General features: G+C 44.4%; 1 protein-coding gene across 4 annotated transcripts; it reads right to left on the bottom strand.

Annotated features, from left to right (window-relative positions):
• Positions 1 to 704: 704 nt before the first annotated feature.
• ago4 (argonaute RISC component 4) lies at positions 705 to 21,151 on the bottom strand. Of its 4 annotated transcripts, none has more exons than XM_035620577.2 (20): positions 20,957 to 21,151; positions 18,038 to 18,100; positions 14,635 to 14,806; positions 14,246 to 14,366; positions 13,472 to 13,653; positions 12,730 to 12,866; positions 11,242 to 11,376; positions 10,393 to 10,480; positions 10,073 to 10,220; positions 9,850 to 9,969; positions 9,476 to 9,637; positions 8,149 to 8,297; positions 7,505 to 7,689; positions 7,267 to 7,426; positions 6,908 to 7,079; positions 6,498 to 6,641; positions 6,231 to 6,365; positions 6,002 to 6,103; positions 5,401 to 5,600; positions 705 to 5,207 (listed from the first exon to the last, which is right to left on the bottom strand). In XM_035620577.2, the coding sequence occupies exons 1-20, from the start codon at positions 20,973 to 20,975 to the stop codon at positions 5,099 to 5,101; spliced, it is 2,703 nt and encodes a 900-aa protein (XP_035476470.1). In that variant the 5' UTR covers positions 20,976 to 21,151; the 3' UTR covers positions 705 to 5,098. The 4 variants fall into 4 exon arrangements, with proteins under 4 accessions (XP_035476470.1, XP_035476472.1, XP_035476473.1 ...); XM_035620579.2 differs by having other exon boundaries at positions 8,149 to 8,282; XM_035620580.2 differs by lacking the exon at positions 18,038 to 18,100.
• Positions 21,152 to 21,285: the final 134 nt, after the last annotated feature.

Below are 21,285 nucleotides of genomic sequence, written 5' to 3'. Positions count from 1 at the left end.
GACAGCAGCTCTTTGTCTTTCGCAGTCAGAAAGAAATTTCCCTTTTTAGCCGAGGCTGCTCTCGCTGGCTGCATCTGCATTACACTGAACCCTTGGTGTTCCGTCGTGCCGATGAATTAAATATCGTGGCATCAAGATCTGCGGGTTCGGGTTTCTCTTCTTCTGTAGCCTCCGCTCGCCTTGGCAACGGTGGCCATGGCGACCGGCCCAGGACACAGGAAACGGGAGAGAGGAGAGGGTGATGATACACAAAGGGAGTCAGAGAGGAAGGTGACACATACCAACGATGGCAATCCTGTGTCAATGGATATATGGAAAGGTGTGTGTGTGTGTGTGTGTGTGTGTGTGTGTGCGTGCGTGCGTGCGTGCGTGCGTGCGTGCGTGCGATTTGTTGGATAGTATTTCATAGATTTTTTTTTTGTATATCAGACACCAATGTGCACACAATCACTTAATTTAATATAATTGTTTGAACGTGATCTCTAATGCATCACTGAGACAATCACTTCCTCATTCAGCCGTTCTCAGATGACAAAATGGTACCTTCATTAATGTTTTAATGTTCTCAGTAATCATGTGATCTAAGTACCTTGGTAAAGAATGCCATCTAGTGACAAAACACACGCACACAGAGTAATGGATGGATGTGAATTGGTCAACTAGTATGACATACCAATTGTGATTAATGATGAGGACGCACAAACTTTGTTATAGGCATAAAATACCAATTTATTACTTTGCACATTAACACAAGAATTCCCTGCAGGCTAAAAAAAAATTTAAAATAAAATTGAACATGTCACATAATAGCAATAACAGTAAGTGAATGGCCCTCTGCTGGCGGGGTGGAGTTAAGACATGCCCCCGACCTCCGAACAACTGGTCGGAAAGGGATGTGTTCATTCACAGGATCGGAACGTTCCATTCACAGAATTGGAGCGTTCCAATTCCATTTCGGCTCTATTGCTATTAGACAATCACACACACAGCTTCAGAGACCACTAGCAGAAGAAGAAAAAAAAAAAAAAAAAATACAGAGCAGAGCTATAACAAACCCCCCGAAAAGAAAGGAACCAAAAAAGGGAAAAATAAAAAGGATAAAAATACACAATACACAATGTCAAATTACAAATCCGTTAAGATATAACAATATATCAAAGGTAGAGGAATTTAAAAAATAATTCATGCTCTCTTTCTACTGGGGCACTGAAAGAATTCTGGATCTTTTTTTTACAAACGTTAAAAAGAGGTAATCCTGCTCCGTCGATGCCATGGGGGACCCATTCACAAAGAGGAAGTGCATTTGTGAGGGGGTCATCAGAGTTGTCATGGAGACAGGAGAGTGCCCCCTCCCCCAACCCCCTCCTCCGATCAAAAGGCATGGCCACAGGTACAAACCAGGAACGAGGAGACAAAACAGATTCTCGCTACCGTAACCTGGCAAAGAGGAAAGAAGAGGGGTGGGGGGGGGCTTCGGTCTTTCAAGGGTCCACATTTGAAGAAAGTACCTCGTTTGAATTTGGACACTACGCAAAGAGCCGGACCCCCCCCTCCCCCCCTCGCCTCGGAAAACAGCTTGTACCTCCCAAATTACTGACATTTGTGTAGGAATCTTTAAAATACATCTTCGAGAGACCGGACAAATATTGCTAGGCTAAAATAGTCCAACTAAGTTGATAAACATTTACCCCCTCCCTCCCCTCAAAAAGAAAGCATTTATATTTTTTCCTTTCTCATAATAAATATGATTCCAAAAAGATTTTTTTGTTTTTTGTTTATAAAAAAATAAAGAAAAAAAGGACAATACGCCGGCATGCAGGCGAGCAAGGTCTAAAATTTTGTTACTTTTAAAGAAAAATTGTCTAAAGACTACTTAACTATTCCACCAAATGCACATTCCCACTGATTGATACAAGCAAAATAAAATAAAACACAAAAGAATAAAAAATAGATATATATAAGTACAGAGAGACACGATAGTGAAACTAGACCAACGACCACAATGAGTAGAATTATAGCTTTGTTTTTCCACATTTGAAAACGAGAAACTGGGTTAATATATTGCTTTGCAATGTCGTGTTTCCAAATGGAGGGTGTGATCTTTTTCTTTTATGATCAAATATTGAGATTTAAAAAAACAAAAAACAAACATCTAATTATTTCCCATTTCAGATGCCAGATGAATATTCAGTCACAGCCCACTTGGCTCGGTAAAACTAGTGCATGTTGTAAGAATGGATCGAACCCAACCCCCCCCCCCCCCTTTTTTTTTTTTTAGACAAAGACTAACACTTATTGCATGCAGTGCCTGGACAACACCCCCACCCCACCTCCCCACCGTAGCCCTCGTCCTGTCCTCCCTCTCTGCTCTCAGCTGATGCCAACGCCCACGCCTTCAACAGGCAGGTGCTCAAACTCATTCATAGTAAACCTGCTGCTTTACGGTTGGTTTATTACAAAAGAGTTTTCACTGAGCTGTCCCCCCCCTGAAGAGGCGTGCGCGCCGACCACTTCTCCGAAAACCCCTCAGTCCCGCAACTTTGTCCGACCTGCAACATCAACAGGGGGGGGGGGGGGCAACCACTTCTGCCACAGTCACTGTGTCAGCGTCGTGAGTTTTTTTTTCCTCGTGAGTGTTTTTAGTGCAGGGGGTCCCAAGGGCAGTGCTAATGCTTATTCGTCAATTCATTTAATCCAGTGTTTAAAAATGCATATAAACAGGAAACAAACACTGTTAAATAGTAGAGACTCTTAAGCTGGGTATACTTCAAATACACACAGAGTTATAGAAACCGTTTTTTTCTTCTTTTCTTTAAAAAAAAAAAAAAAAGCTTACAAATTCAACTCATTGCCTATCACAAACTGCTTTTAAACAAAATCCCTTTATCTCGGTTCAAATCTGATAACAGTCCCCGATTGTCTCCATCCAACGGATCAGAACCGAACTGATGTCAGCCGGGCGACGTGCACAGCGGGCGGATCTGTTTTAAAAACCGGTTGGGAGTGCTACACAATAACTTCAGACCTGCCGCAAAAGCTTCAGAAGCTACAGAGGAAGCATGAACTCATCCATCCCGGGGCCTACTTCTTTCCCACCGTTAGCCAGAATGCTGAAAGAAATCAAAAAAACAAAATTCCAACCCAAAAGCTCAACTCCTTAACCTGCAGCTCAACAACCGAAGTCTATTCCTGAAGTCGCACTAGTAACTATACAACTGGCTTTTTCCGCTGCCGTCCTTAAAAATATTTCATCACGATAAGCAACGACATTGACAACGACGATAACGACGACGACGACATCAAATGGTGAACTACCAATTCTAAACAACAGTTTTTTTTCCTTAAGATAACCACAAAACATCTTATATTAAACTTTTACAAATCTGCTTTGTTGATTCATATGTATAAATGCATAAAGGTAAAGAGAGATCGAGAGTGCCCTCTGTTGCTTGCCTAGCGTCCCGGGTCAGTGCAATGAGTTGGCCAGTATTAGCAAAGAAGACCTCAAAAAAATAAAAAATAATTTGTTGGTTTCCGGCCCTTGAAACTACTTTTAAAAGAAAAGAAAAAGACAGAAAAGCAACGTCCAGCAGTGTCATCATATAATCTTTTAGATAATCAGGTCCAAGGAAAAGTAAGATCCCGCTTCTCACACGGAAAGCGAGGGTCTGATAAAACCATACTCTGTTTCTAATGCCTTCGGCCTTTCGACGGGTCCCAGTGCTGAGACCGCCACGGGCCAGAACCGCCAGTTTCTACTGCTACTGGTCGGACCTGGCCCCACTCGCTTCTTGAAATGAATTCAGTGACTCTTTTCTCTGGGATTCAGTGATGTTGTGAGGCATAAAAGATGCAAACACCAACACGGAGCTGTAACGGAAAACATTTCAACGAAGGAGTGACCCAGGGCCGACACGCCCACCACCAGCCTCTATTAGGCCAGTTGAAGTCATATGTCTCAAAAGTTTCTCTAGAGATGTAAATATATGCTTATTTGTACTGTTATGTGTGAATATAAAAAACAACAAATCTGAGGCATTTTACAGCAGTTATCTCTCCTCGATTTTCCCTTTACAATTCAGTGGCCTGCCATGAAACATGCACACATAAAACACACGCTCATACAGCAGTACATGTATATACAGAGATGCACGCGCACACACACACACACACACAAACTCCCACACACACACTTTTGCGTATTCTTTGCCAAGATGGGAGAAAGAAAAGTAATAATGGGCATGGACACCCTGGTCACCTCGCTTGTAAAAGACCGTTAAGGAGAAAAAGTTAAAACACACGCTCATAAAAAGGAAAAAAAAAATATATATATATATGTGTGTGTGTATATATATATCATTCTCAAAAGGTCAACTCCCCCTCCATCTCTTTTCATGTAGAGTCCCCGCCCCACTCCCCCCCCCCGGCTACCCAATAAAACCCGAGACCTTGTGACAGATTTTTGCCCAAAGGGGCTTTGAGGTAAAGGTAGATAAGAGTCCTGCTTAGCTGGGAGAGCTGAAGAGCTGCGCCGACACCGACGGTGCCGGTCCACTCCCTCGCTCAGTGTATCTTACAAACACAAGAGTGCAGACATTCAAATAGAAAAAACAAAAACAAACTAAAAAAAATGGCTCAACTTGTAGTATATATATATATATATATATTTTTGTGTGTGTATGGTTTGTTTTTGTTTTTTCATTTTCTTTTTTTTTGTTTTTCTGTGCACCGTGAACCCCTCAGGGGAGGGGGAGGGGGAGGGGAGGGGGGTTCGCAGTGCTTGATTGCTGGTTAGAGAGGGCGACTCGATTGGGAACGCTGGTTGGAGATTGTTCCGTGGAACAGAAACCGCTGGACATGGGAGACACAGCGGCCTCTCTCCTGTCCAAGAGTCGCTTTGGTGCAGATTCAGAAAAATGTAGAGTGACTATTGAAGAGAAGGAGACAGACTACAAGGAGAGAGAGAGAAAGAGATATGGGAGGAGGAGGAGAAGAGAGAGAGAGAGAGAGAGACTGGCAAATAAGGAGATAAAAAGACAGGGGGGGGGGGGGGGGGGGAGGGGAATCCGCGGGTGGACTGGCTGACGTGCTCGATAGCTCAGGCGAAGTACATGGTGTGCTGGGTGTCATAGTGGATCTGAACCGCCTTGGCTAGTGCCGAGGGGTCCCGACCATTACTCTGGCCCGACACGTGGCTGCCTTCAGCACTGCAACGTAAAGAGAAGGGCGAGGTTTATGATATTTCATCACAAAAAAACACAGGAAATTAATGGTATAGATGTGAAAACAAAAATCACAAGCTGATTCCTCGTCAGTTTATCGTGTGTGGAAACACGTGCTTCTCAAAAAATTACAGACACAGTCACAATCAGGTATGAGCTGGACCGACGGTGGACTCACCTGTCATGGTCTTTGTCCACCAGGTGGTAGCGGGCTCGGAAGGCCACCAGTCGGGCGTAGTAGGCCGGCGCCGGGATGGAGACGGAGCGAGTGCAGCGGACGTAGGTGTGGCACAGCTGGTAGGTGAGGAGCTGCAGCTCGTCAGCCGTGAAACAGTTGTCGTCCCACAGGACGTGGTAGTGGGAGGGACGGCTGGTTCCCTGTGGACGGAAGGAAAAATGTAGTCATTTTTTGCAGCTATCTTTTTAATTTTAAAGACGACAAGGGTTTTATACTGAAAGATAGTTTGTGGATTGTGCATCACTTCAGCCACACCGTAGGTTGGGTCACAGAAGCATCCCAACCATGCCGTTTATCGTCATTCAGCATTACTGCAGTAACCACAGAGCAAAATATCCTTCTTTTTTTATTTTTTATAATTTAGTTTGATTGCGTGTAAATGTGCCAAATTCCTGCACCATTTCCAAAGATGCAAAAGAGAGCTGGACACATTTCTAATTTAAGTCGAGATCTTCTCTTAAGCGTAATGTCTGTCTGTCTGTCTGTCTGTCTGTCTGTCTGTGTGTCTGTGTGTGTGTGTGTGTGTTTTAATCTCTCTCACCTGAATCCCAGCATGGCTGCACAGGTAGAAGTCGAACTCGGACGGGTGTGTGATGGTACTGTCCACCGTGGTGCCAGCTGGGACGTTACCGCTCTTCCCAACCTGCAGGGCGGAGGAGAGGGGGCGGGGGGGAGCAATCAGTGAGATCATCGTTAACACAAAGCAGTGGTTGTAAAGTAGAAAATCTTTATATCACGATGATGTCATGGTGGAGTGAACGCCCACTGACCCTCTCGGCTTTGTCAGAGCAGAAGAGACGAGTGTGGTGTCGTTTCTGGACCACGATGTAGGTGATGCCCGGCCGATAATCCTCCTCCAGACTGATGCAAGCCTTTCGGATGGCTATCAGCTCTGGCCACGCTACCTGAAAATACACAAAAACATGCATCCACTCTGAATGGTATCCCCCTCACGATAAGTCACAGCTCCGTGAATATGATAACAATAACCCGGAGACGAGAATAAAATAAATAACTAGGAAAAAACTGTGTCTCACCTGTTTCATCTGTCCCTCGGACACGCCGCCACGATAGTAGATGATGCGGGTGGGCTTGAAGCGCGTGGACTTGTAAAACTGGATGAGCAGCTCCCGCACCATGTTGGTCAGGTCCTGGATAACCTCCTGGCTGAAGAGCTGCTCCTGGAGAGACAATTGGGAGGGAAAAGGTTACCGGCTGACGTCAGGAAAGAAAAACTGGGGAAAATCCAATCTACAACTGAAAAAACACTTCATTTACTATCACATGACAAAGAAAGGTCACAAAGCCTCATATTTGAGCAGCAGGAACCGCGTACTTTTGCTTGAAATTTGACAAAAACAACTATTAATTTATCAAAAACAGTTGCCTATCAACTTCCTGTCAATTGCCTGACAATTGCCTGCGAAAATGAAGCGACTGGAGTTACCTGGGACATGTCCTGCCGTGACGTCTGGACTCGCACCGTCGCACAGTATCTGCTGGGGTGGCCGTCCATGCTGCCCACCACTGCAGCGATGGACGGCTTCTTGCCGTCGCCCGCCGGGGGATGGGTCACGTCGGCGCCCAGGAAGATGACGGGCTGCTGGAACACGGAGGGCCTGAACCGAGAACAGGACGTACAAGAGAAAGGAGAGAGAGAGACTGTGCATCACAGGCCAGGACATCATATTTCTTATTTAGTGTCCGAACCAAGAGCGGCACCACTACGGAGAAAATCATGTGCAGAAAAAAAGAAGAGACTACTGTCTGGACTGCGACGCAGATATGAAAAAAATCCACGCTGACCTCTGATGAGGCACCAGGACGTTGTTGATGCCTCCCAGCTTGGCGTTGATCTTGAGGCAGAGGTTGGAGAGGGTCTGAGGGGACGTCTTCACTACGTTCTTCACCTGGACACACTGTGTGGCCATGCCGAGGAGCGTGTCTCCCACCCGCTTCACCTCAGCTGCGATCGGGATCACAAAGATGTAATTTAAAAACTGCTAATTCACTGTTTAAAAATCAATAATGAAGCTTTTCTTACCATAGACAGGTGTTTTGCCAGGCAGAATGACCACAATCAGCTGCAGACCCACGTAAGACATTTTGAGGTGTTTGAACATGGGCTCCACGCTGTCGGCTCCTTGGGCGTATTTACAGAAGCACGGCTGGCCTTGGATTGGCATCCCAGCATCCTTTGAGATCTTTCGCAGCTGGTCAGTGAAGCTCCTGCAGAAAAGCATTAAACGCTCATCAGGAAAATCAGCAGGATGAACAGAGACCATCAAAAGAAAATTCAAATACAGCTGGGATACTTCTGTTCTGGCTGTTTTCAAACATGATCACTGAAATACGTCAGGAAAATTGGGTCAGGACAGTTTCCAGAATTTGCCATTCACATATTTTCCAAGCCAGCAGGAACATCTCTGGAACATTCAGGCGCCCACTTGCTCGCCGTGAATCTTCTGGAGATTTTCCCGTTGTATTCTCACATGAGCTCACTCACATTTTACAAGGACGCTGGCAGGAAAAATTAAAGAAAATGTCCAGGGCAACATTTGTGGACATTTGTGTTCTCTGGAAATCTTCAGGAAAATGTTGACTAAACAGAAACATTGAAAAAGCCTCATCCGTATTTGCCTTATTCTAACTATCTTCCCATGTCATATACAAGTCTACTTTACTCACTTGAGCAGGTCCTCTCGACACTGTTTCTGAGGGGCGAAACAGGCCACGGCCCAGACCTTGATCTCGATGCCGGCGTAGAACTGCTTCCCTCTCATGTCCCACACGCCCTGGTTGGGCGTGGCCACCGTCTTATTCTGCGGAGAGAGTCCCTACTCTCTTAGTCAACTCACCGCTTGGATCAGCCAATACGAAACGCACAACAGCCCAACCCCAAACTTTACATTTTCCCTTCCATAAAGCAGACAAACAATAAAATGCATCAAAACCCCACCCAGTCCCACTGCACGTTGTCAGACTTAAATAAATAAAGTATTGTCCTCATATTGAAAGAATCCCGAATAGTTTGATATATTTATAAAACATTTAATTTAGTCTTCTACAGAGCTCTTTACTGCTTAAGACAAAACATCAATTTCCAGCCAAACTTCGTGAGGCTCGTTTAAAGCATCGACTCGAAGAGACCTCATTAGGGCGAGTGCTCCGACTTTGAGTTGGGTTGTGAATACAAATCCAAAAGGGCAGTAACTTTCAATTTAGTTAACAGGATTTGCCAAAGATCATTAGGAGCTTTCATCCTAAAAAACAAAGTGACAACACTGACTGAGCCACTCGAGTGTGGCAGCGCCAAGAAAAGTTCAGAGCTTCTCCATCATATTTACAAGTTATCCCCAAAATACGCAAACGTTGTTTCAGGATTTAAAACTATCTGATAAATGATTCTTCATTCATACCAAGTGATCACAGAGATGGTAAAAGCTTTCGGTCTACATTTAAGTGCATTTCACTGGAAGCCAATTAGACTCCATATCCCAGCAGGCAAGTGGCCAAGCAGAGAGAGCAGGAGAGTTGTGATCGGATCTTTGGTAAATTAGCCAGCGTGTAGTTCAGGCAGCCAATAGTTGGATCTAAGCTTGGCACGGGTGCACCCCCCCCCCGGACGAGCAACAATCTGCTTTGATTCCGAGGAATAATTTTAAATGAAGCTCAGAACACCAGCCAAAGAACTGAGGCAATGTGCCCACAGGGATCATTAAAGTTTCATCTCGTCACAGCGAAATCGCTGAATGCCGTCACTGAATGGAGAGTTTTACTCCGGCCCCTGTGGTATTCATATTAACCTTTTTTCTTATTCTCGGATGGGAGATAAAAATCAAACTCACTCTGCAGGCTTTGGAGAATACTATTCTAGACTAGATTTCACCTTGATGCTGGGTGGCTACTAGTCTTATCATCCTCCTGTTTGCAGCACATACTGTACCCACCCCACATTGTGCGTTCCCAGTCATGCTTGCGGCCCCCATGTGTGCAGCCCCTTCCCAGTACTCACCCTGCCACAGTCCCGTCCTGTGTCCGTGCTCACCCGGCCCCCGTACTGCAGCATGGGCGCTGGGAGAACACGCCCTGTCACTTCTGTCATGTCGTTGTGCACCACAATGCCAAATTCCTTCAGGTAAGGGTCCGGGCCCCCAACCATACTGTTGCTTTTGACCTGTGAGAAGAAAAAAGTGAGATTTGAGAAAGAGAAGGACCCAAAAAGTATTTACATAAACCGCTAAACCAGCATAGTCTTCTATGTTTCTCTCTGAATTCAAAGCAGCCACTAAAGCTTTAAATTTACAAGTTCTTACGGGACATTACACCATATGTTAGCTGCTCTGCTCGTTTTTCTCACTCCTACCCTGAGAGGGAAACGCCACTCACCAGTCTGCTGATCTCTTCCTGTCTGTCGGGGGCCGAGCGAGCTGTTGCTTTAATCATGGTGGATGTCTGGTTGTCTGTCAGTTTCTTGATACAGCGCTGGCCTGCGACTATGTTGCAGACCTACAGGAGCAGAGGGGGAAAAAAATCACCTTTGCGTTAATTAAACAAGAGAAACATCGGTGGGAGATTAAAAAGTGACCATGGAGAGATATGTTTCTCTCACCTCCAGGGGAAGATAGGTGTGCTTCTGTTCCTGCCCCACTTGCAGACAGGGTAAATGTGGATACTTGAGCTGCAGATTGTACTTCTGCTTGAAATACTGAGCTACTGTGCACTCCATGGCTTGGCCGTTCTCAAGCTGTAAGGGGAACCTGTGAGTGAAGGGAATATGTAGGCAAAGGCCACAAAGGTTCTCATGAGTTTGTGTGGAAGACATGACCAAAGTTGCACTGACTGCATATTTTCCAATGTTATTCGACACATACAGTATGACCTTTGCTGAAATATGAGGTTGAAAAGATGAGTTATGAGAATGCCGCTTACGTTTGGTGGCTGGCAGGTCGGCGCGTGACATTGCACACACGATACTTCCTCTTCATCTGACCACAATGTGTGACCTCAACTTTCAAGCCTTGTCAAGAACGAACGAACGAACGAACGAACGAGGAGAACACACACACACACACACACACACACACACACACACACACACACACACACACACACACACACACACACACACACACACACACACACACACACACACACACACACACACACACACACACACACACACACACACACACACACACACACACACACACACACACACACACACACACACACACACACACACAGTTACAAAAATGAAAGAAAAGTAGCAGGATACTTCTCCCACCAGCCGCCTTTTCAAACGTTTACGCATCTTTCAATTTCACTGGTTGAACTTCTAACTTTTCTGTTCCATCTACTGGATTTTTCTGGCCACAACGAAGATTAAATGCTGACAATTTTTTTACAGCTCTCTGCAGTTTCCTTTCAGGCAATTGTCATAATTGTATTAAACAAACCACAAGGAAAAAGGGAAAAGAGTTTACAAGCGTCCGGCGTAGAAAATATGCAGTTAAAATTCCAAAGTCTGGTTTCAAAATTACATCCAATCAGAAAAATAACAGTCATATGATTATATATCAGGAGACGCGGGTGTTGTTTCTTACAAACTGCATAAAAATGCAGACTCACACCTACATGTCTGTGGTGAACTGGTAACACACTGAGTCATACAAGTTGTGTGTGTATAATGTATGCATATCTGTTAATGCCAACCCTCCAGTACATACACATTATGTAAGTCCATATAATTCTGATTGTGTGCTGGCGACGGGTGCTCACCTCTTATTTCCTTGGTGAATTTGACACGCTGCGAGTCCGTCAGCGGTTTGGTCTGTTCGTTGATGTTCTGTATATCAAGCACCTCGCACATGAACTCTATCACGGGCTGAGCGCGGTAGAAAGCAGTGGCCGACACTGTAAAAAGAGATGGGGCATTATTTATCGACCAGCCTCATAAATTAATAACGACAAGTGAGCTGGGGGGGAAGAAGAAAAAAAAGTCAAAGACGGTGCATATCGCAGGCAGGAGTCAGGCCGAGACGGTGGCCTTGGGGAGGGGGGAGGCAGCAGGAAGATGAAAAAAAAGGGTCTTTCAAAGTGACTCAAAGCATTGTCCTGCAGCCTTAATAAAGGCCCCTCATCTCAACTGCTTAATAGCTTTCCTTGGGATTTACTTGGATAGTGGATACGCACAAATATAATATCAACCAAATAATCAGAGTCCAGTTTAAACATGAGGAGATGTGTTCATAGAGTATTTTTAAATATGACAGTGAGACCATGTCACAGTTAGTGTTTTGTTTCTGGTGCTGAGTGGACATCTAAAACTCCCCACTACACCTACATTAATCAAGGAACTGATTTCAGTGTCCTGTGCTGGAAAGAAAATGCAAGAAGATGTGTTGTTGTGTTTTCAGCTACAGGTGACGCTGTGAAACAGATCCAGGAATTTTGAGGCTTATCATCAAACGCCCAAACTGTTCACTGCGGCAATCACTTTAAGTCTTTTCATTCCAACAACCAAGAGATAAACAGTGGAATTAGGGCGTTACAAAGTCAACCACCTGGAAAGAAAGTAAGCTCCTGTGTGTTTGACAGGCCAACGCACCACTTTGCCATAGGACACAAGTTTTTGTCGTTTTGCTAAAAGACCACACAGTTGTTTACCCACAGCCATTTTTTCATGGAGGGGTGAATGATCGTATTTTTCTTGATTTTCCCCTAATCAACCTACTGAAGGCTGTTTCAGTGCAGCTTCTAATGTGCACAGAGGCAAATCGTTCTAATTGAAACTCACATTAACCAATTGTGGTCGCACGTCCCCACAAACAAATTGCTGACAATTTAACATGAACTGTGTTTGAAACAAACTGAGTGGAAACATTATGCAACAGAAATACACATTTAGAACAAAAAATAATCCAGAATATTTCTTGGCCTTCCAGAAAGAAATAACTTGGTTATTCATTCATTAATTTATTAAAGTATCTGAGTTTTTTTAACCTGAAATTTTCTACCTGATAATAAAGAGATCCGTGTTTACAGTGGCTGCGTGCATAGAAAATACACTAAATCTTGCTGAGCAGGGTTTTAAGCTGTAGCTGAGGCTTCATCATTAGAAAGGACAATATGTCTTCAAATGACTGAACACCTACATGAGATAACAACCAGTTCTGGTAAAACAACCAGTCAGACATCATCGATCACAAAACACCGTCTTACGTAAAAAAAAATCGTCCACAGCCCTGAAAGCAGATCATTTCTTACCGTCGATGTTGAGCATCATGTTCCACATGGCAGGACGGACAGACTGATGAAAACCAAACCACACCTCCCTGCCTCCACCGAGGGGATGGTAGTAGCCCTCCGGAGGGGAGAAAAATGAACGCCCCACTGGAGTGTACCTGTGTGCACCAACGCAGAATATCCACCGCAGACACGACCATCAGACTCAGCAGCAACAGAATCAGATGTTCGTTTGTTACAGAAATAAAACAGTTTTTAAATATAACCCAGTTTACAACCTTGATGACCGAAAACAGTATAAAGAGTCTATTTGTTTAAGAGTAGCAGCTGGAGGCAGATTCACATGCCCGCAGTTTAAAATATGAATGTGGTTGAACAGGCTAAAGTGAGACATTTTGAATTAAATTAATGATTTCAGGAACTACTCTAGTAGTTAGTCCAAATAAAAAGTTAGATATAAACATCAATATCAGTTTCTCATATTGCAGCAGTGTGTCAAGTAAATTTGGCGTTTAAGCGTCATTGCTGATAAAGCCGATTTAATTGAGTCAAATTCCTTGAAAATACATTTCGCACTACTGTAATAACAAATGGATAGACAAATCCATCGCAGTTAGATTTTATTTGTCCGGGGCGACGCATGACAGCAGGAAATGAAAGTAACGCAGTCAAATTAAAGATGAAAAGCAATAACTCTTGTCACCATGCAGAGAACGTGGCTGATATGTGTGTTTGTTAAGTGGCAATAGATGAGCGGTGGTACCTCATGGAAGGCAGGTGCCGCGTGATGACATCCAGGGCCTGAACCGAGTCTTCGGGGACCTCGTTCAGGTGGCCTGAGAGGGCCTCCAGTAGCATCTGAAGACTGACCACGGACACCCACTGCAAAGACACTTTGAACGTCTGATCCTTCCCCTCGCCGGGCAGGGTCACCTCCAGATCCACCTATGGATGGAGGGAGAAACAGAGATAAGTAATAAATACCCAAGCGCAAAGTAGATGATAAAAAATGAGACAGCAACACCAAAGAATCCTTTGTGAATCAATTTGTCTTTGAAACGACTCAATAAACATTTCATTTCTACGCAGCGTCAACAGGTGTAAACAAGCGAGGACAAAAAGAAAAATGTACTTAATTCTGTTTGTTTATTTAAATCTTATGTTTATTGCTTGTGCTTAACAAGCAATAAATATTTTTTTAAACCGCTTTAGGGAAGCTTGTCTCTCCTGTCACTTGGGTAACAGTCAAATTGCATTTTGTAATCATGGTTACATTTTCTGTCTGGTGGTGAATGTCTTATTGACTTTATTTAATTTAACAGTGACAGGCTGAACACAGACAACATAAAATCACAGCTCTACTAAAAAGTAATCTCAAAGAGACGAGGCTCATTTTGCATTTGTGTTTAAACTACAGCTACTCAATAGAAAGCATTAAAAACCCTTTTACATGCTAAAATAAAAACAAATCATTCCGGTTGGAATAAATCTGTGTATGCGCTCATGACACAAGGGGTCAGGTGTCTGATATACCAACCCTGTCTCTTCCTATTGGCAGTGGATGTGCTGTGTACATGTTCCTCTTCCCATCGTAGCCAGGCTGCCGGTCTCCAAAGATCTGCATCTTGAAGTGCCGCACCATGGTGTCCACCACCTCCCTAGAAGGCAGAGACACACACATACATGTATCAGTAACTTAATACTTCTGGAGACAATGTAAGCACAGATGTGGCATGCAGTATCATACTGCAATATAATGAAACACGTCTTTCCTCATTTCTCCACTTCTTGCATCTGACAGACAAGATTCACCTTTGGCAGTCTTTGGTTACGGTGGCTACAGATGCAGTTGGCATTTTGAAAATTAGAAGTTCTTAGGATAAGACGTCCACTAAAAAAATATTTTTTTTCTCGAGATGGTTTTACCTGTTGACCCTCCGAGGCCGTTTCTCAGGCTTGATGTCGATATCATAGTGATAGACATCAATCTTGGGAATCTGCACCTGAAAGTGGTTGGCAAGGAGCCGGATGGGTTTCCCCACCGTGCCAAGGCCGGGACGCCGTGGAGGCTGGAACAGAGAGGCCGGAGCTGGTGCTCCTGGAGGAAAAAAAGAGAAAAGTGGTTACATTTTAATAAACGCCGTTTCATAACAACAGCTTCATGCAAAATGAGACTAAATGATTAGTTCTGTCACAGGGTTAAAAATGGGCTTTAATTGACATCGCAATCAATAAGATCTCGACAGTGCAAGCATGCAACGTGGCCCAGTCGTCTCAACATCAAACGTGAAATCTGAAAAAGATGAATATGCGCGGCGTAACGCCAAGCTTGTTGCAAACCATCTCATTAGTGACAACCTGCTTGAGTGAACCGAAATGGCCCAAGAGGCGCACGTATGTATGCCTTTGACTGACGGGCCACTCGGCCGCCTGACCTACATGGGTCAACAAGGGGGCTGGCGAAACAATGACAACAATTATGCCTACACCCGCCCCCAACTCCACCCAGACACACAGGGCTCCCACCCCTCACGCCGAGACAAAGACAGGGGTCCTCTCAGACAGACAGCAGCAGGGCCATATGCTGAGGTGCCACGCAGAGATGCCGGGATTACCGTTACACACACACACATGCATCTCATCCACGTACACTGTATATGTGTGTGCATTTACGCAGGTGTGGTACCTGTCAATCTCACGTTGTAGCGTTACTTTAAAAGCTTCAGGCGATGGCGGCACGCGAGTGTCGTAAATGATTCAACTACCAGTTAAAAACAGCACATATGCACGTAAGACCTCAGGCCTCCTCTAGTGACAACAAAACTGATAATGACTCAATCTATTTCACACGTCAATATTATAAACATGGAAGCTCGCAGGCACAGACGCTCCATCAAAATGTGTGTAGGCAAAATGCTGAAAGGGGAAACATCGAGTACATCTTTGCCCCCCGAATTTCATTGAGACAAAAAGGAAGAACAGTGAGCATGAGAAGAGAAGCAAAGTCAAGACAGAAATAAAAATTGTAAACTAAAGTTAAAATAACATTTTGTGGGTGGTATTGAGGGAGGAGGGGAGGAGGAGGAGGCTGCTTAAAGCTTTTGTCAACTGATGGCTGAGAGACTGCGGGGGTCCTCCTGAACTCTGTGTACCCACACGCTCCAGTTAGCAAGTGAAGCGCAAGAACACAGACAATCGGGACCCTCCCCATCACTTCCTGAAAACACGCTTCCCAACATGCCCTCATGTAGCCTGGGCCCCAAATCAGCCCCTCCCTCTGCTGCCTATTGCCTATTACCCACTCCTCCTCCTCCTTCATCATCATACAAACAAACCATTAGCTTGATTTTAACATCATTCAGCTTTTCTAAAAATCATTGTGCATGTGACATGGTTTTAAATAAGAAGCTGTTTGTTGCATGTCTGCAGTTCTTTGTCGCAACTTGAGATTAAAATCATCTGATGATTCAGTCTACTCTGTCCTACTGGCCTTGATACTGATAACAACAAAAGGCGAACCAAGTGCTCTACACTGGTGCAGCAACCTGACAACCTCAACTATGTCTACGTAGCTTTCCATTGTGTCATGAGCACACCACAACATTTTAAATGTACATTCAACAATAATGAATTTATACTTCCCTCCATTATTTGTGCATGGGGTATTAAAACTTTAAATGCAGGATAATGTGTTTTGTGCTGTTATATGTACACGGGCCTGGAAATAACCGCTTCTATACAATCTCAGATATTTTTTAAATTATTGCAGGGCTACTGTGTTTGTTTCTGCAGGGTTTAGAAAGTTAAACCTTTTTCACTTAGTTTCATACCAATACAGATGATACAACCTAGAATTATTTATTATTGAATCGCATTTTTGTCAGCACTTTGTGGCAGCATATGACAATAAGTCCTCACGATAATTATACATAAATCAATGCATCAATTAATCTAGTATCCTGGCATCAATTAAATCCAGTGTTGCAACAATCCCATATTAAGTTTTAAGGTGTGTCACATCTGCTGACAGCTCACCATCTGTTGCAAACAAACAAACAAACACTTTGCATCTCACATTATTGCCTGCAGCGGGCAAGATAAATTATTTAAGACTCTGGTAAATAATATTATAAGACTGTAATACCATCTAAGGACTTATTGGAGAAAAAAAGTAAAAGCTTGTTTTAAAGACTGCAAGATCTGCAGATTTGTTTTTCTGCTCACTGGCTGCATGTACAGGTACAACAGAAAGGCTCTTACTCTGTGTATGTTTGTGTGTTGGTGTGTGTGTGTGTGTTTGTAAGTCTGTGTGTGTAAGTGTAAAGCTCAGTGAGTGCGAGGTCCTCCTGCTTCCACTTTCAACCAAAAACAGACCTGCACCTATATATAGCCTCCTCAGCTGCCACACTATCGTGCTTCTAAACGCGTGCGAGTGTGTCAATGTGAAATGCCCGAACCCATCCTTCCTCTACAACCCAACAACTATTTCCACTGTCAACAGCGCCACACCCGTCTCTGGGGTTCTCCTTTTTCGAGTAATCTGACACGTTATATTCTTGACGAGCGAAAATGTGGGTTTTTTTGAACGCCCAGGTGAATGTTTACCTCTATGTTTACCACCACATAATACAGAGAACAGCAATTGACACGGTAAAAAAAACAACCAAAATGATGAATTTTGATTATCAGGAGAGTGGCCGATTACTTTTGTTAACATTGTTTCAGCTCTAGGTGCGAATCTAACTCGACTGGGCTTCTGTAAATGGTATGTTCACAAATAAAATGGCAAATATGACTTAAAAATGTATCAATTATCCAGTTTACATAAATTTTTATCTGTCCACCAACTGATCAATTCATCTTTTCAGCTCTGTCCAGGTGACGTCAAATCAAATTCAATCAAAACGCACTGCTACAGTATGTTGTGTGCAAGTAAGGAAGTAGAGCAGTGCGTTGGATAAATGTTCGGCCGCGTGGGTTGGTTTGTATTGCCACTGTGATAAAAGGAAAAAAAAAACAATAACAACACACACGAGTTGGCCTACATGTATGCAAATTAAGATATTTCAGAGGCTCAACCTGGACCAGACGTGTGACGGGGGAAAATATGAGCACAGGCAAACAGACAAAAAAAATTAACAAAGAGGAGGAGAAAATACATGATTAACATCCCATCACCACTGAGGTGAAACACATTTAGAGAGAACAACTTAATTACAAATTACAGAGTACAAAAGAACATTCGGTACATCTGGGGACCCTCTTATGTGACTCCTTTCTTTCTCAATCTAAAACATATTTTTGATGCCAGCTTTGTTTTTATACACACCTTTATCAGCCACCGCCGAGTTACCAGGCTGACTGTCTGTTATATCCTCTCCGACAGAACAACCTATCAATAAAACATTTTAAAACAGAGTTAGGGTTTAATATGAAGAGACCCCGGTGGCATTCAGGTCTCAGTTTAAACAACCCATCAAGCGAACTTCCTCCAAATTCTATGGAAAACTGAGCTGTGTCACAGAGGAAGTGAAATTTGCTTTTCCCGGTAAAGAAAATGACAGGAGCTTTGTATCCAAAGCAAACCACCAGCATGTTCACATGACAAAGTACAAAGATTATCACCTGCCTGTTACTACGCAGATTTTATCTTCTAATTTTTTTTTTTTTTAAAACCTTTAGGATCTTGTGCAGTGAACTCACATTTGCTGAGCGAGGGTTTAATACTCGTGCACTGTAGAGCCCACTAACACTATGTGTGTCCCTGGTAACAAGCCGAGACAGCTGGCCTTAAGATGAGCATGATGGCTCGGCCTGGTGATGAGTCAGACTAACAGCACTGAGCTGGGAACACGCTCTGACGCCCACACCTGCAAATCACCTGGATTAAAGGTACAATACGCTGAACTGTGGTAAAGGGAGGTGCACAAGGAAAGGGCTTCCAACGTCGGTGTAAAAGTGACTGCATGTGGGAGCTCAAATTCAAATAATCAATATTTTACTCCTACGTGTTAGCAGAAACTAGTTGTTTCATTAATTTAACTCCCAAGTTTGGCCTTGTTGCCTCCATCTATGTATTATTCATGAAACCCAGTCATATTTTGGATTGATCGCGAATCTCCGACTCAAAGCTGAAACTGTTTCAACTTCAGTCGACTCAGCTTTGCCACAGTTCACAGCACCTAAAGAAAACGGTCAGATCGCCTCCATTTATGCGTTAGTTTGCATCTGAACACACCACTCGAACAGATGGACATCCAAATCATAATTTGCACACAACCTTTAGAGGGGCCCTGCCTATGCAATCCCAGCCGCACAGAAGCCGGGATTTTTTTTTTTATTAAAAGAAATCCCTTAAAAGTGAACTGGAATGACGCTGCATTGTCGAGCCGCTGTACGACAGCTGTGGCGCAATGCAGTGTCATTCCAGTTCGACTTGGCCGCTACTACCTGGCTGATTTTAGAGGTGATATTTAACAATCTCATTTTGCCAAGGGTGGACCTCTTAATACAACTGCAACAGAAGTGGGAATTATATAATATGGAACATTATCTCAAAGACTTTTTTTTTGGGGGGGGGGGGGGGGGGGGGGGGGTCCTACTTGCAAACTTAATTTTGTAAGCTTTTACATTAAGGGTTTGTACCTGAAACTTAAAAAAAAGAGCTAAATGTACAAGTTCGCAGATAGCAAACTCAATCTAATCGCCTGTTTTGCAACTGCATTTTGGAGTGTGTGTGTTAGAAAATCTGCAGCCACACTACAGATAGAAAGATCACTCAATAGATTCTACTATGACAAAATGAAAGTAAAAGTTGAATTTAACGCAAAATATCAGCTGCTGAATTAAAACTCCCAAGGCCTGCACTGATTGTGTGTGACAATGAAGTTCCAGGACACACACACACACACACACACACACACACACACACACACACACACACACACACACACACACACACACACACACACACACACACACACACACACACACACACACACACACACACACACACACACACACACACACACACCTGTGGATGGTTGTATTATATTGCTGTCTACGGTGCAACCACATGCACCGGCTAAAGAACTAATTTGAGTGCTGCAGCAGAGCAAATTTCCTCCTTTAAATAATACACCTTGTTGCTCCCTAATGCCATGTGTGGAAAAACATGGGAGGCAACAACCGAGTGGGCAACACTTTCTTTTCCCTGTCGCGAGAATGGGTGATTTATTCTGCAAGATGCATTTAATTCATTCGTTTCTCTGAGAAAAAAAAGAAAAGGTAAACATATTTGGCATGTGGCAATAAATAAAAAGCACTTTATCGATTGGTGTGGCTGCCTTTCCCCTGCATGCATCATCGTTTAGATCACTGCACCGCTGCAAAAAATAAATAAATTAAGTGCCTTTGTTATCATAAAGGAGATGAGTAATATGGAGCTGGCCTGCATATATATATATATTATATCTGATCGATAAAAGCGCCATCCATCCCTGCGGAGCCCCCCGGGCGCATGGCTGCTGCTGCTGCTGCCCAAGGAGAAGTGCGTAAAACCAGATGACAGCCCCCCCTCGCAAAACAACCAGTAAATAACGGGTCACCTGCTCATCTCAACGCCACTAACGTGTGTATTTACGGGCATTCATCTTGTATTTTTTTTTCCCACCCACCGCTGTCATCTTGGACCCGAAGAGACACGCTGTCCCTGACGGCGACTGTGCGAATGTAACTGGGGGTTGGGGGGGGGGTTTTGTTGCAGTATTTTATGTCACATTTCGACAAAATGTGTCGAAATGCGGTCGTGGTTGTGTGTGTGTGGGGGGGGGGGGGGGGAGACAGCACACGGTGAACAAGCCACAACGTAAACACACCACGACGCGGAAGGAAGGAGGAAGGAAGGTCCTAGTTAAATCCCCAGTCACACAATGCGAGAGCCCCGAACACGACGACCGCGCAGACAACGACTGGGCGACCGACAAAAAAAACACACAAAAAAAAACGGGCGACCGTCACTACGGACGCGGAACGTGGCTCCCCGCTCGGCGTAAATACCGCCACACTGTGTAATGTACACGGGACAACACGGGCTGGGCCTCGGGTTTGTTTCCCCCGTCAGCGCGTCGAGGCCTCGCTTGCAGCCGCGGCCCCCAGTGAAGCGACGCCTCCGCGGACACGCGTCCCGCACACGGCTCGCTCGCCGCCGCCGCTCGCCCCCCTTCTCTTGTTTTCTTAAATCTCTTACCGGGTCCGAGGGCTTCCATGGCCGAGGCCTCTCTCTCCGTCTCAGTCCCGGCCTGGCGGCTCCGTACCGTCGCTGAAATTGGGGGCGGTATCGCGAAGCTTAAAGGGGCTAATTTAAGAAAAATGGGAAATATAGATAGATGCGTGGACGACTGCTGCCTGAACCAACAGAGCCGAGCTACCGCTTCTGCTGCCTCTGACGATTTGTAACTGCGCATGCGTCAGTTAGAAGCCCTTCAGGTCGCAGTGCGCACGCGCTGATTTTTCTTTACCGCACTGGCTGGAACAAACTTTATGATTATGAATGATCCCGGTGAGGCGGAGGAGTGC

The sequence above is a fragment of the Scophthalmus maximus genome, chromosome 22 (genome assembly GCF_022379125.1).
Source record: "Scophthalmus maximus strain ysfricsl-2021 chromosome 22, ASM2237912v1, whole genome shotgun sequence".
NCBI classification, from domain to species: Eukaryota; Metazoa; Chordata; class Actinopteri; order Pleuronectiformes; family Scophthalmidae; genus Scophthalmus; species Scophthalmus maximus.
This window is presented reverse-complemented; position numbering and strand designations above follow the sequence as displayed.